The sequence below is a fragment of the Oryza brachyantha genome, chromosome 6, assembly GCF_000231095.2.
Source record: "Oryza brachyantha chromosome 6, ObraRS2, whole genome shotgun sequence".
Lineage (NCBI taxonomy): Eukaryota > Viridiplantae > Streptophyta > Magnoliopsida > Poales > Poaceae > Oryza > Oryza brachyantha.
In genome coordinates, this window is record NC_023168.2 from 14,696,248 (window position 1) to 14,710,989 (window position 14,742).

The following is a 14,742-nucleotide window of genomic DNA, read 5'->3' on the forward strand; positions in this document are numbered from 1 at the left end:
CATCCATCGATCGATCTTGTCTTGTGCTGGGTGATACTAGTACGAGTACGTACGTAGTTTGATGCGAGATGGGTGTTGTCGAGGGGATGATTATTGCTGCTGCGGCCGCCGGCGACGTCGAGACGGCGTCCGGGTTCTCCAGCGGCAGCGGGTCGCCGGCGTCGTCGAGCCTGACCGACGAAGGTGGCGAGGTGACGTCGTCGTCGTCGATGACGGCGACGGCGCCTTGGAGTGGGGGTGGTGGTGGCTGTGACTGTTCGTTTTCGTCGTCGGAGTCGGAGGAGGAGGCGATGGAGCTGGATGGGGACCGGCACGGCGGCGGAGGCCGCCGCCGCGGGCCGCTCTACGAGCTGGCGGCGCCGCTGCTGGCGCAGCTTCCAATCAGGTATTGCCACGAGAGTGGTTTTCTAATTATGATTTAGTTTTTTTGGTTGCAAGTTTCAGTTTCAGTCTGGATTGACAGTGTTGAGATACTCTTCGAATGTCTTTGAAAGAGCTGAAAACTTCAAATCCTACTTGTGAAAACTTGAAATCCTACTTGTTCCATATTTGAAGGAATAATTTTACCTTCCTTTGTAAGGTAACAGTAGGTATCAAAATTATTTTAGTGTAAATTTTGATATCTCTTGATACCTTAGCACCTTAGATACTACTACCTCCGTCCCAAAATAAAATCGTTTTTTAGTTTTTTAATATAATGTTTTGACTCTTTGTCTTATTTTAATTTTTTTTGTGATTAATATTTTTATTTTTAATGGATGATAAAATATAAATAGTGTTTTATACGTGACTAATTTTTTAAAAATTTTGTATAAATTTTTTAAATAAGAGGAATGGTCAAACGTTGGAAACGAAAAAAATAAAGTTATTACGGGACGAAGGTAGCAGTACTCAACGACTATAACTAGACTCAAATTTTGATGCTTGCATGTTGTACCAAAGGTCAACGAGTCTTTCATGAACTCTATCGATATTCATGAGACAAGATTATCCTATGCTAGTGGTGTTATATGTTGCATATATACCGTTTCAGTTCATGAATCATGAGCACTTACCAAGTACATTTCATATGCTACAGGACAGGGCTTTCCAGCTACTACCAAGGCAAGTCGCAGTCCTTCACGTCGCTCTGCGACGCCAGGTGCGTCGAGGACCTTGCGAAGAAGACCACACCTTACATCACCAGGATGAAGCTGCAGCACAGGTGCCATGGCGTCGTCGCGGACCGGTCGTCGAATTCGCGCCACGCTCCGGGGCATTGTATCAAGACGATCGCCAAGAAGACGCCCAGGTGCTCGTCCGATCGCTTGCAATCAAGAGCAAGGGGCACAAGCCTCTTCACATCTGCAGCAGACCACCTGCACACCAGAGCAAGAAAGAGCTGTCAAGATGCTAGCTGAAAAGGGCAGTACTGCAGGTTGCTGCAAATGAGATGAAGCTTATTCACCAGAGATGAGCCCTTCAGCGCTGGACCTGACTACCTGAGTATGGAGTATCTCCACTCTCATGCAAACAAAGCTACCAGAAGAAAGTTTTGCTCAGTTTTAATTTCTTCTGTGGATCATTATGTATCATTTACATGCTGGAATGGTGAGCCAACGGTAGATACATGGTGATCAAGCCAACTTAATCTGGAGAGACATGAACCAACACAGTTTCAGCTGTTTCATCAATTTGTATCTAGATGAAATATGCATAATTGTAGTTGAGTCCATAGTACGGAAATTAATACATTATTATTATTTTTGACTTTGAGCAAAAGATATACATTACAAAACCATCATTGGGCATTATTGGTCCCAAACCCCACTAGGCTCAACATGTCTGGAGATAAATCTTATCCACCAATTATGGACAAAAAAAATCAACTGATAAAGTACATTGGATTTGGAAGTTTGAATGATCTAGTAGCCATCGGTAATCCCAGTAAATCACTCCACTGGTCCCCAGAATTTCCAAGTATCTTGAATCCTTCAGCCTCCAGTGCTGCTCGTCTTTCTGATTTGTACTGCACGGCTGTCTTGCCGATGTCAGGGGATTGCCTGTAGCACAAGCATCAGTTAGATTAATGACAAATGAGGTTGGTGCTTTAAATTATACTACGGCTGCGTTCTTTTGAGAAGATGAAGATGATTCTTTTATTTTTGGGATAGCTATAGCATCAGTTCGATTAATGACAAATGAGGTTGGTGCTTTAAATTATACTAGGCTACGTTCTTTTGAGAAGATGTTTTGAGAAGATGAAGATTCTTTTATTTTTGTGATAGCTATTTAATGATATAAATGATTGAATTAGCTATTACAAATTGAAAATCTATTTTAGAAAAGTGAGATGATAAACTTTTATATAGAAACATTTTGCTAAAAATGTAATGTTTAGCCGTTCGAGAAGTGTGTGCATAAAAGCCATAAAAAAACTGAGAATATTTTGAAGAAAGAACGCATACTTCCGTCCCATAATATAAGGAGAGATTTGGTTATGTAAATATATAGCCAAAATCCCTTATTTTATAAGACGGAGGAAGTAGTAACTCATACAGTTTCATGTTATGCTGCCAGGAAAAAAAAGTTGTATAACACGCAGGTCAGCATGTGTAACAGAGAAAATGAATTGCCACAACATAATAGACAAGGAAATATAACATTGGAAGGCAAAGTATGCACTTTCATTCATAATTAATGCAGATGCCTCAGAAGGTGAATCGTAAATCAAACGGTAGTTTGAAAAATATGACAGACAATTTACTTAAGTGTAATAATCCACTCTGGCAAGATGACCAATGGACAAAATGGGTTTGATGCTATACACCAGTTATGTGTCTAAACTCTAAACAATAAGAGGACAAAATATTTCTTTCAAAAGATGAACATATTTATCATATCGGTATTGAATCTGAACTCTGAAGTTCCATGGAAAACTGGCACCAGTCCCTATATTGAAGAAAAGTTCTACCAGTAACTTTCGAAGGGTATGTAATACTGACAAATTACATGTGACAGAACCTCTTCAAGATGCCTAAGTTCATAAAAAGGTATACAGTATACCGAATGATCCTATGGCCATGTAGTGTTTTGGTCCAAACTGGAGCATCCTATGCAAAATGATGAATAGTAAGTAGCCAGCTCATTGATACAAGGGTTCTATGAAATACCTCAGTATGAGTTTTTCCCACGAATGGTAGCCAGCAAAGAAAAGATTCACTTCTGTGGCATTACGTTGGAATTCACTTCGACCAGTCAAGAGGATGATGTGGATCCCAAGACCCTGAAGCTCTTTGTACAGTTTCAAGCTGGATGGCAATGCAGGTGCCTTGGCTACATCTACCCATTCATCAAACGAGGTCTCGTTGAACTCCTGAGATCTACAAAATGCAAATCAGAGGAAGCATGAAAAGGTAAGGCAGCGGTAGTTCTCACTAATATAGACACACTCCAGAAAGAGCCATAAATCCCTTCAAAAGAAGAAGATACAGCTGGGCTGCCTATCTTCATGATTTGAACAAAGTTGATTTCCATCAAATTATAAAATGAATACCATGTCGCACAATGTTCCAGAGGAAAGATCGAACACTATAAGCTATCATCCCAGTTACATGCAGAAATCATAATGACTACTGGTATTATAGTGCATTGAATTTCAATGGAAGCTTTGGCACAACACAAACAATCCAATGCTTCTAATTCTTGTGGTCTCACCAGCAAACGTCATAATTCACATCTCCTGTTGCTATGCGTGGCACTAAAACCAAATCCACCTCAGAATACCATCTGTCCTGGTACTTGGCACATTATATAACCAGATAATGCCCACATATTAGAACAGGTATCAGCAAATAGTTTTCACCAATTAGTATAAAGCAGCAACTTTCATTATATAGCCTGATAATGCCACATATCAGAAGTAGTTTTCACCAATTAGTATCAGGCAGCAACTTTCGAGAACATAGGAATTTCTTGATGGCCTCAAACCGGAGACTTTCAATTCAGTCGCAAAATTACCCCAGTAAACTGTTGTCCAGATCGATTCAGTCTGCGCACGAGCAATAACGGAAGGACCAGTGGAGGGGAGCGGCGTGAATTTACCCCCAGCCGTTGACGGCGTAGTAGGGCGAGTTGGAGAGCAGCGTCTCGTCGACGTCGAACACCCACGCCGGCCTGGCTCCCCCGTCGCCCGAAGCCAGGGCCTGCGCCGCGAAGGCGAGGGAGTCCGCAGCGGCGACGGCGGAGTCGGACGCGTAGCGCTCCCCCTCCATGTACGCGCGCACGAACCCCGCGCAGCGCGACGGGATGGCGCTCCACGGCCCCGCGTTGCCCGTCTCCACGGAGAGCCTCCACCCGTCGCAGTACAGCTCGTCGGAGGAGTCGGAGGCGACGCCCGCGGGGGCGTCCGTCACGGCGCGGAGAACGGGCTTGGCATCAGCCGCCGCCGTCGCGAGGAGCGCGACGACGACGAAGAGGAGGTGAAAGCAACGCATCGTGGGCCGGCGGCGGCGTCGCTGGATCCGGCCGGCCGGCGAATATCGGGAGAGGGAAGGCGGAGCGGAATATTCCGGTGGCGTCGCGGCGGCGGGGGGCGCCTCGTATAATAGAGGTGGTGCTTGGTCACATGGGACCCTGTGACCCCTTTCCCTTCCGTGCCACTGACAAATTGGGCCCACGGGTTAGCGGGGTACGCTTGTCAGTGACGTGTGGCCGCGTACGGTTTCCTGCGAAAGCTATTTTTTTTCTTCGTCCGCACGAGCCGCGCATCCCACTGGCGGTGGGGCCCGCGCTGCCTCGAGATGGACAAGGTGTCCGCAACGGGGGGATTGGTTGAGTTTGGCTCACTCCTCCACGAGTGTTCTTTTTTTTTTTTCGTTAACCTGATGGACCCTTAACTATTATTTTCTCTGTTATCTATACTAGTATAAAAAGAAGCAGTTGCTCCACCCATTATCCAACGTTAGATGCATATATCTAATGGCCCAAAATGATATGAAACAACTCTCTCTTGCAATCCTACGCGGGACACACCCCCTGACCACGCTCTCTTCCGTAAAAACCACCCAGCGAAGTTGCTCTCCTGTCCCTCCCCCCGGCTCTCGATGCAGGACGACGCCCTCGCTCCCGGCCGCCGCCCCGATGCACGGAGCCTGCCACCCGTCCTGCTCCGCCGCTGCCTGCCCTACCGCGACGCACGCCAGCGCCCCGCTCCCGGCCGCCGCCTCCGCTCCCGACCGCCACCCTGACGCACGACGCCACCCCCGCTCCAGGCGGTCGCCCCGACGCGCGGAGGCCGTTGCTCGCCCCGCTCCAACGCTCCCCGACACATGGTGGCCGCTGCAGGTGGGAGTGAAAAACTTTGACTCTTATCTGCACTAATGCCTCCTCAAGCAGAACATGTAGGTTGAGGCTTGACATCGACATGTCTTTTTCCTTCTGCAGATGGAAGTGAAGAGATCAAGCACAGATTCAGATATGACATTTTATCTATGTGCTGGTCTTAGTATCCATATCAGTTCAATCTGTATATCTGCATTTCTCTCCTTCTCGCTCACATTGCAGGCTTGCTTTCTCTTACATGAATATGACTATCATATAAGCTGCACATTTTAGTTGAAAATATTGTGATTTTGATGGCAGATTTGAGTTGTTGCCATCGCCACCAATATGCACAACCTCCACCCATCACTGTCATCGATTATGGTACGCGTGACCTCCACCGATGCAATGGTCGCCCTTCAGCGATGTGGCATTGAAGTATTGAACGACACTGCAGGTCATAGCATCGGTCACGATAACTCCTCTAGGTGGACAACATTGCAGTCACTGTCGGCTGAGCCATCCATTCTCCAAAGGCAGGTACCTTGCCCATGATTTTGCTTGCTTCCTATGCCATGGTAATAGTATGCATGGCTCAACTGAACACAAATAGAGTATAAAAATAGCCAAGGTGATTCTCATCCTCCAGATTCTGCTTTTGATATTCGCTTGCTCCCTACACCATGACAATTTGCATGCTTGCTCCCTGTCAACATGTTAACAATGAGAATTGGGAGCACTTCACAAAAGAGGACTAGATGCGATCTAGAAGAGGGAAGGTGCATTCATTCATTATAATACATCAGGTGTATTTATGATATGTATTTTTTTGCTTGATTTGCTCTCTTCATTCTGCACTACTCGATGCAGCTAGCAAGCAATCAACACATGGTATCCTTAGATGAATGGTGACAGGTTCTTGTAATATCTTATATTTTAGATATGGTCATGTTGATGTTACAATGATTTGTATTGCTAATGTTTTTCCCATTTCCTGTTCCATTGTGCCTGCAGTGTATTCTGCAAACCTAGCAGAGATGAATTTCTATTTTTCTTCCCCTTTCAAGGCAGCTAATAGTCCTTTTTTGCACAAAATTTTAATTGAAGACTACTCAAGAGCCTAAGATGTTCTGTCCTTATGTATTCATTTTTCTGCAGTCCCTTTTGGTAACATCTCTTAGCGGAAATATGTGTTTTCTCTCATAATTTAAATTTTGCAGTGTGCTGGTGCATTTTATCCAACAAACTATGATTCTGATTGTGTGATATATTGTTTTCTATAGAAAGATCCCCATAAAGCTTTTGGATTATAAGGCTCTTCCTGGATTGATCAAAATATTCGGGCCAATGGAGGCTCTAAATTTGCTTGGAATCCGGTCTCTAATAATTACAGTGATAAGGAACCATACTTTTATGGTCGGTGTTTCTGTGTTCCGAATTTACTGATATCCATATTTTTAACCCTTTTCATCTTAATTATGGATATATATTATTTATTATTTGTAGCTTCACCAAAGCTGTTGTCATGGATTCCATGATTCCATTGAATGAAAAAGGTATATGCCAATCCAATTTTAGGGAATGGCTTTTCCATTTTTTGGAGTTGATTCCCTTTTTCCAGTTTAACAGTGGACTAGAGTCTCCTTTGTGGAATTCCATGAAGGATAGTGGTCTGATAAATGGGTAGTCGGATTTCAAAAATATTGATCTTTTTAGCGGCTGCATTTGGTTGTGCATATTTTAGCAATATGGTCCACTCCAAATAAGTGTTCTGGTCAAGGAAAATATGAAGACAGTTTTAACAAATGATTTACGTGTTTTGCAATCCCTATAAACTATTACTGTTTGCATCGCAGGAGATATAAACCCATCGGTGATCATTTAAATGCTATTTTAATTGTAGATCAAGCCAAGGGTATATCTGAAATTGTGCGCAAAGATGAGCTCTTGTGTACGTGGTGGAGATGTGGAGTCCTTTTTTCCGATTAATGCTGCAGTCCTTTTCAATGGCATAAAAACAAATGTTCTGTTTTTAGCTTTTTAAGTGTTTATCAAGCGATGACAAATTTTATATTTGGGATTGTTACCTTCTTTGAATTGTTTAGTGTTTAAATGTGTATTCTAAAATAGTATGTCAAAATACATTATCATCGACATATAGTTTATGTACTTTGTATTATATATTGTTGAAAATGCAGTAAATTTTGAGTGTTCTTAGGGCACATACAAATGGCTCTTATTGTCGTCTCTATCACTGCATGCTCGCTGACGTGGAAGAGAGACGATAGCAGAGAGAAAATCGGTTGTTTTGCATGGAGTTAGTAAAACATCGACTCTTGGTGCATAAAATGAAAAGATGATCATAGAATCTGCTTTGTATATGTGTTTGACTCTAATTAGAGAGTAAATGAGAAATTAATTAGTCTAGAGTCAGTCTGAGAGATTGTCCTTTGTACGATGAGTTTTTAGACATGCCCTTATATGATTACTATGACATATAACATGGAAAACGTGCATGGCACGTGCATGATTACTAGTAAGTTACAAAAGTTTGGCATACTAATCTACCGATGACGTGTGCCTGTTTTTTTCCTTCCTATTGGCTCTCTGGTATAGTAACGCCCTGATAACGTGGGCCTGTTTTTTGTTGTTGGTTTGGCTGGTCAACGTACCTGCTGCAAGATTTTGCAAGAAGTGAACCGAACGGTCACGATTTGCGAGTGACGTCGAGGCATAAAAACATGAACAGTGCACAGTGGCTAAGTTAGTGGAGGACAGAAACATAGGATTTAATATGATAAGACTTTCTGCCAATACAAAAGTTTGATTTACCACATAACTCTATGATTGAATGTTTTACACTTTTTAACTTTTTAAATCAGATGACTTAGCACCCTCCTCAAATCGAAAATGGTGCAACTCTATATGTGGCATACATGCAAACCTCCTTGGTCTTCTCTTGCTCAAGTTCGATTACTCTCTCACTCCTTTCTAGTTGGCCTCGACGTTCACTGCTCTCTCTAACATCACTGCCTCATAGCACCACCATTGCCTAGGGGCAGGAAAGTAAGGCTAAGTTAATATAATCTTACTATTTTTAAAATTTATAGTGAGATTTCACATAATTTTAGAGAACTATGGACCTAGGCCTAGAGCTCAAGTCATAGGTACTCTAGGTTGATGGCCTCCTCGGATGGAGGTGATGACTCACAATATGTCATCGGGGCAGATCTAGAGATGGAGAAAAGAGATTGAGTCAACCTCAAAATGTGCGGCTTGATGGCAAGATGGTGTGGTAGCCATTATAAAGAGTTGGTAGCATCTAGGCTGCGTTCGTCGTCGCTTCTAAGTTAACTTATCCCCATCATCTTTCTCATGCACGCTCGAACTGCTAAATGCTGTATTTTAAAAAAATTCTATAGAAAAGTTGTTTTAAAAATCATAATAATCTATTTTATACTTTTAAATAATTAATTAATCATGTACTAATCTATTATTATATTTTTCGCGCCTGGGTAAGTTAACTTACCTCTCCGCAAATGAACACAGTCCTAGAGGGGGATGGAAAACTGATCCTAGAGAACACTCCATTGCTGCCTTCTCCTCATGCCCCTCCACGGGCCTTCGTCGAATCCCTTTTAAGTTGTCGCTAAGATGGTTGGGGACAACAACGACTTGGAAGATGACAAACCAAGGATGGGGTACGTGATGAAACCGAGTTGCCTCTAGGGTTGTCCACACTACCACCGTCCTCCAAGGATGACTACTCTATTGGTGTTCTTCTTAGGATAGGGGGAAGGAAGTCAATGGAGTCACATAAAGAAGTTCAAAAAGAGGTTAGGATATCAAAATCTCTCAGCTGTTAGCTAGCCTTGCTTTCATCACACCACCACTCTTATCCACAAGCTCATTTGTTGCCATCCTGCATGGGAGATATGAGAGAAGAGAATGGTTTGGGCTACCGAACTCTTGCCACCATGAGCTCACCTCAATGCTAGCACCTCCCAGCCATGAGCTCATCTCATCACCGACCTCTACAAGATCATCCCTTTCTCCACTAGCTCACGATGGATGTCGTCACTCCTTTCTTAGGGTGTTCCTATTGGGGTAAAGTTCTTGGGGTGTTCCTGTTGGGGTAGAGAGAGGAGGGGTAAGTGGCCGAAGCAAGGGAAACATAATGACATGTAGGACCAAACAATTATAAAAATATTAATTAGCTAAACATTGATAACTAGATTTTCACATGGCTCATCCACCACAACATGGGTACCACATAGGGCTAAAACCACATTCCACCTAACTAATGTCACGTGATGGGGATACATGCATTTGATACATGGATATTGTTACTACACGTCGACGAGTGTTGACATCAAAAGTGGACCCGATAATGTGTCACACACGTTGGTCTGGGAGTCTTTCTTAGATCGCTCCAGTACAGAACCTAAATTCTTAGAATGCGCGGGCGTGCCAGTCAGTTTGGTCCTGTAACTAGAAAGATAAATATTAAAACAAATCGATCGGCTATCGAGCCGATAGGTAACCGAGAATCCAGTCGATCGAATGTTCATGTAGCAACGTTAAGCCTATATGCTGAACAAACGGTTGTTGAAAGCTTTGGATCGGCTAGGAGTCCGATACAAATATAGTTGAATAATAATTAAGTAAACAGTGAATACTTTGCTATGATCGACCAAAAACAAATAACGTGTAATTCTCATAAGGCGATACAACACAAAACAATACTGATCTAAATAAATCAAGCCGATTGGTGTAAACATAATGCAGTAAGACAATCAGCTGCTCTATTGATATAAATATAATGAACATGTAGATCAGCAAAGATCATCAACTATAACTAATTGACGATTAATCAAGATCTATAAAATATCTAGCTTAATTTACTGGAAATAATCTTAGAAGATAGGACCAAACCGAGATAGTTTAAGACTACGTCTAGCAATGTCAGACAAGATACTAAACAAATCTAGATTACTATCGAGCCGATGACTGATAACTTATCGGCTAGAACTCCAATAAAATAATGAGCAAGATACATTGACCTGATATAAACTATTTGATAAACGCAATCTAATAAATCAGACCGAACCGAGACGGTATTAGATTGAATATGTCAAATAACAAATATCAAACCAACGTAGATCACCCAAAATGGTCGACCATATCAACTGAAGATACGAAAGTAACCTAAGCTGGAACTGATACAATAACTAGCAACCGTACAAACATATCAGAAGATCGGACCGAATCGAGACAGTTCTGATCTAGCCGATACGATCTCCATGGCTAGCAGAACATAGGACTTACCCCTTCGCCGGAGATCAATGCGATGCAACCCCGCGTCAGGTGCCAAGTTTCACCAGTGATGAAACCTCGATGAGGAGGGTGGCGATGCGCCGTGAGTAATTAATCTATATTATGTGGAAGTAATGATTTACAATGACCTCAGGTGTACATATTTATACCTATGGGTGGATAGTAGTTCATGTTGAATATGACACATGATTCCTAATAGATAAAAGGAAATAACAAATCCTATTTGAACTCTAATTCTAATCCATATTGGATTCGACCCTGTTTCCTAATAGATAAAAAGAAATAATAAGTCTCTATTAGACTCTAACTCTCTTAGAGATAAAAGAAAAAAATCCTAAACCAACTCTAATTAATAGATAAAATTATACAGCCATACCTTAGTCTTCACGATTACTTGTTGAATTCAAACTCTTCCAGATAAAATTTTTATTAGTGATTGCGTCTTTCCTTATCCGAATCCAATAAAGAATTTTACCAAATTTTGGTGTTAACAAGTAGGAAGAGAAGGGTAATAATATAGCCAGCAAGCCGGCTACAAGACTCTTTACAACCTTCTCTTAACCCATCCACATAGTAGTTAACTCTTTATCATTAATACAATACTGACTTGTTTTTCTCACAGGGTTTTTTGGTTCTTGTGCCTGAGCCAGCCGTAAGTTGACGGCCCGCTTCTCCTCTTTCTCCTCCTATCTTTCCTCCGCCTCAGTATTTAACTGGCTTATAACCTATTATTATACTTGCTATTAAACGGCTAGGCCAGATAGGTTCTTCCGTAAACACAAAGGACAAATAAGATTCAAAAGTACTTTACAATTAATTTTTGTTAGAACTAATTTATCGTAAATGTCCCTTTTTTATTAACAACATTAAAATTAAGGTCCCATGTCTTTTTTTTACTGCTTTCGAAGAATTGAGTTATGACAGTGAGTCCCACGTGATTTACCGTGCGGTAATGGGAGCAAACAGTAAAAAAACTGACAAAATTTATAAAAAAAAACAAATTATTTTGTAAATTTATTAAAATCCCGTGGGGTTACTACAGTACAGTACCGCTGTCACCGTACCTCCTCAACAGTAAGCATTGTTACCGAATAACAACATGGGTATCGTCGGTGCGATAAACCTGAGGCCATCTCCAATAGTTATCTATAAACTATCTATAAAATATACTCTATAATTTTTTGATAGAAGAGAGATAAAGACTATCTCTTAGTCTCTTGCACATATTTTAATGTCTAAGTAAGAATAAATTGTAAAATCATTTATATTATGAGTTATTTGCTAAGAGTTAGATCATTAAAAAAGTTATCTTTTATAATGTTTAAAGATAAAAATAGTATGCTATGGAGGCCACCTTAGGTGGCAATCTGGCATTAATAATAAATCAGGAAGAAACAGCTAGTGGTACTGGTACCCGAAATCTTAGTGGCAAATATTTAAGTATCACATATAAACAGACAAACATATGGTCCAAGTGTGCAGGTGCATGTGAGGGGAGGGGATGATGCCTCCATAACTCCATATGACATCTGAGAATGAAACGATGGATCATGTTTTATGCAACTTGCAAATGGTGGCACGCAACTTAGGAGGTCACACGCAGATTCTTTAAGCCCCATTTGGAACATTCCCACCCTTTCGGATCACCGTGGAATAGAATGGAATGGAATGGATCGAATCGTCGTCCTACACAGGGATCCATTTGATTATCACGGGATCAAGCGAGTACAGAGATTCATGCAAGGTTTCATGGAGATTCTTCGAGCCCCAGGTGGATGGAGCAGAAGATTCAGCCAAAACAGATAATTTTACAGTATCCAACATTGTTCGGTGTCAAATTGCTCGAGAAAATCACTGATGAATCCTGCCCGGTCATGGGATCCCATATCAAGATTCAAGAAACTTTGATCCTGCAACGGCACAAAAAGGAAGGAAGGAAAAGAAAATGTCATCAACAACTTCATTAACAGTATCACCGTATTAGGACTAATCATCACTCTGCTGCTGCTGCTGCTGCTAGCTCACCAGTTCATCTTGGGTATGATCCTGTCGAAATGGAACAGATGCTTCCTCACTCGATACACATGCAGCGTGTACATCACCGCGGCGCAGGTCACGAGGAAGAAGGAGAGCACGATCAGCTCGCCGAAATCCTGCAGAAAGAAGAAGAAGACGGAAGAGATTAGCTCCGATCCGACGAGCGAGCTTCAATGCCATTCGTTTTTGATGTACCCTTGGGTCGGAGACGACGATGCCCATGATGTAGGTGAGCAGGTCGAACATGGACTGCAGCGAGTTCTGCACGCCGCCGACGACGCACCGGTCGGGGTCCGGGACGTGGTCCTGCATGAGCTGCGTCACGGCGAGGTCGAACAGCCACAGCCCGAGGCGCGACGCGGCGACGCCGGCCATGAGCATCCACGCGGACGCCGGCGCCCAGACGGAGGCGACGCAGGCGAGCAGGCAGCACCACTGCGCCCAGACGGACCACAGCCCCGTGCGCAGCGTGGACAGCCGCGCGTGCGCCGCCGGGTACACCCACGTCGCCGCGATGCCCACGACGGCGCTGAGCCCGCGGGCGAGGCTGATCGCGTACGCCGGGATCCCCTCCCAGTCCAGCGTCGCCGTCATCAGCGTCCCGAAGCTCAGCACGGTGAAGTAGAGGAAGGCGAGCGCCACGCCGGGGAGGACCACCTCCTGCCGCGCGTACACCACCCACGACTCCCAGCACGGTATGATCGACAGGCGCTCCGTCAGCGCCGCCGCCGTCCGGTCCGTCCGCGGCTGCACCGCTGCCTCGTTGTCGTCGGCGGCGCGCCTTCTTGAGAGCTGGCTGCTCTCGCTGAGGGCGGGGAAGCCGGCGTACACGGAGACGAAGAGCCAGTACTCCACCCACACGGCGGCGAGGTTCCACAGCGCCAGCGCCGCCGCCGAGGCCTGCATCGACACGAAGCTGATGATGAACCCGGACAGCACCGGCGCCAGAAGCTTGCAGCTCAGGTCGATCCGCCGGATCACCGAGTTGATCCCCGTCAGCACCGCCGCCGGGTGCCCGCCGGCGATCACCACCACCCTGCACGAACGCCACGCAGCAATTTCTCAGGAAAAAGGAAACAATTTTCTAGATGCATGCAGGGATCGATCATGAATTGATGCGACGTGAACACCATTCTCGCTCGATCAGTATGGTGCCGGCGAGGGTGGACAGCGCGGCGAGCGCGCCGGAGACGTTGGTGACGACGACGAGCGCCACGAAGGCCGGGAAGCTCGCCGCCGCGAGGCCGCCGTAGACGAGCAGGCCGGTCACGGAGAGGCCGGCGACGACGAAGGACAGGCTCTGCACGAGCAGCCACAGCCTCAGCACCTGCAGGTACCTGAGCCTGTCGACGACGGCGCCGACCATGGGCCCGAGCACGGCCACCGCGGAGGTCTCGACGACGCCGTAGACCGCCGTGAGCAGCAGCGAGCCCGGCATGACGCGGATCATGTAGAGCCCGACCGAGAACTCCCACATCCTCGCGCCCCATCTGGCGAGGAAGTGACCGACGTAGAGCCGCCGGAGGAGCACCGCATCCACGCCGCCATCGCCGCCGCCGCCGCCGCCTCCAAGAAGAGGCACGAGCTGGTCACCATTATCCCCGACCCCCTCCTCGCTCTCCATACGCACCTAGTCCTGATCGATCGATCGATCAGCCAAGAAGACGTTTGTGTGAGAAGCCAAGATCAAAGATCGAGCTGTCACTGATTGATCACTCTGTTCCTCACTTCGATCAGGGTGTGGATATATCGATCTGAGCCACAACTTTTCTTACCCACCGTAACCGTGTTAACCGGGCTTACCGTCGAGTAGAGTTTTGAAAAACAATAAAATTTCCGAGTATAATGTTTGACCATCCGATTTATTTAAAAGAATTATTAATATTTTTAGAAAAAATAGTTACATGTAAAATACTATTCATGTTTTATCATCTAATAACAATAAAAATATTATTTGTAAATTTTTTAAATGAGACAAAGAGTCAATATCAAATACTAAAAATATAATTTTATTTTGGGACGGAGGGAGTATGTACTAAAATTTTTGGTGTATTTTTTTGTCAGTAG

At 44.3% G+C, this 14,742-nt stretch overlaps 3 protein-coding genes across 4 annotated transcripts; 1 reads left to right on the forward strand and 2 right to left on the reverse strand.

Annotated features, from left to right (window-relative positions):
- Positions 1-1,400, forward strand: LOC121054795. The gene is made up of 2 exons (XM_040525525.1): positions 1-385; positions 1,079-1,400. Exons 1-2 carry the CDS (start codon positions 69-71, stop codon positions 1,398-1,400), a joined length of 639 nt encoding a protein of 212 aa, XP_040381459.1. The 5' UTR covers positions 1-68.
- A 145-nt stretch (positions 1,401-1,545) lies between these two features.
- On the reverse strand, positions 1,546-4,610 carry LOC102720714 (acid phosphatase 1-like). Its single transcript, XM_015837921.2, has 3 exons — positions 4,084-4,610; positions 3,153-3,362; positions 1,546-2,042 (listed from the first exon to the last, which is right to left on the reverse strand). Exons 1-3 carry the CDS (start codon positions 4,473-4,475, stop codon positions 1,865-1,867), a joined length of 780 nt encoding a protein of 259 aa, XP_015693407.1. The 5' UTR covers positions 4,476-4,610; the 3' UTR covers positions 1,546-1,864.
- Positions 4,611-12,016: 7,406 nt separating this feature from the next.
- On the reverse strand, positions 12,017-14,420 carry LOC102714748 (solute carrier family 40 member 1-like). Of its 2 annotated transcripts, XM_015838463.1 has the most exons (4): positions 13,806-14,420; positions 12,871-13,711; positions 12,664-12,791; positions 12,017-12,548 (listed from the first exon to the last, which is right to left on the reverse strand). In XM_015838463.1, exons 1-4 carry the CDS (start codon positions 14,297-14,299, stop codon positions 12,533-12,535), a joined length of 1,479 nt encoding a protein of 492 aa, XP_015693949.1. In that variant the 5' UTR covers positions 14,300-14,420; the 3' UTR covers positions 12,017-12,532. The 2 variants fall into 2 exon arrangements, with proteins under 2 accessions (XP_015693949.1, XP_006657054.1); XM_006656991.2 differs by lacking the exon at positions 12,017-12,548 and having other exon boundaries at positions 12,660-12,791.
- Positions 14,421-14,742: the final 322 nt, after the last annotated feature.

Bases quoted from the DNA above. Each gene is read 5' to 3' on its own strand.
- LOC102720714 (XM_015837921.2), bottom strand. From the start codon at position 4,475: ATGCGTTGCTTTCACCTCCTCTTCGTCGTCGTCGCGCTCCTCGCGACG. The intron at 3,363-4,083 runs GTAAATTCACGC...TGCATTTTGTAG, and splicing joins TACGCCGTCAACGGCTGGGG to ATCTCAGGAGTTCAACGAGA. The intron at 2,043-3,152 runs GTATTTCATAGA...CTTGTGCTACAG, and splicing joins TGGGAAAAACTCATACTGAG to GCAATCCCCTGACATCGGCA.
- LOC121054795 (XM_040525525.1), top strand. From the start codon at position 69: ATGGGTGTTGTCGAGGGGATGATTATTGCTGCTGCGGCCGCCGGCGAC. The intron at 386-1,078 runs GTATTGCCACGA...CATATGCTACAG, and splicing joins CTGGCGCAGCTTCCAATCAG to GACAGGGCTTTCCAGCTACT.
- LOC102714748 (XM_015838463.1), bottom strand. From the start codon at position 14,299: ATGGAGAGCGAGGAGGGGGTCGGGGATAATGGTGACCAGCTCGTGCCT. The intron at 13,712-13,805 runs GTGTTCACGTCG...GCGTTCGTGCAG, and splicing joins ATACTGATCGAGCGAGAATG to GGTGGTGGTGATCGCCGGCG. The intron at 12,792-12,870 runs GTACATCAAAAA...TTCTTTCTGCAG, and splicing joins TCGTCGTCTCCGACCCAAGG to GATTTCGGCGAGCTGATCGT.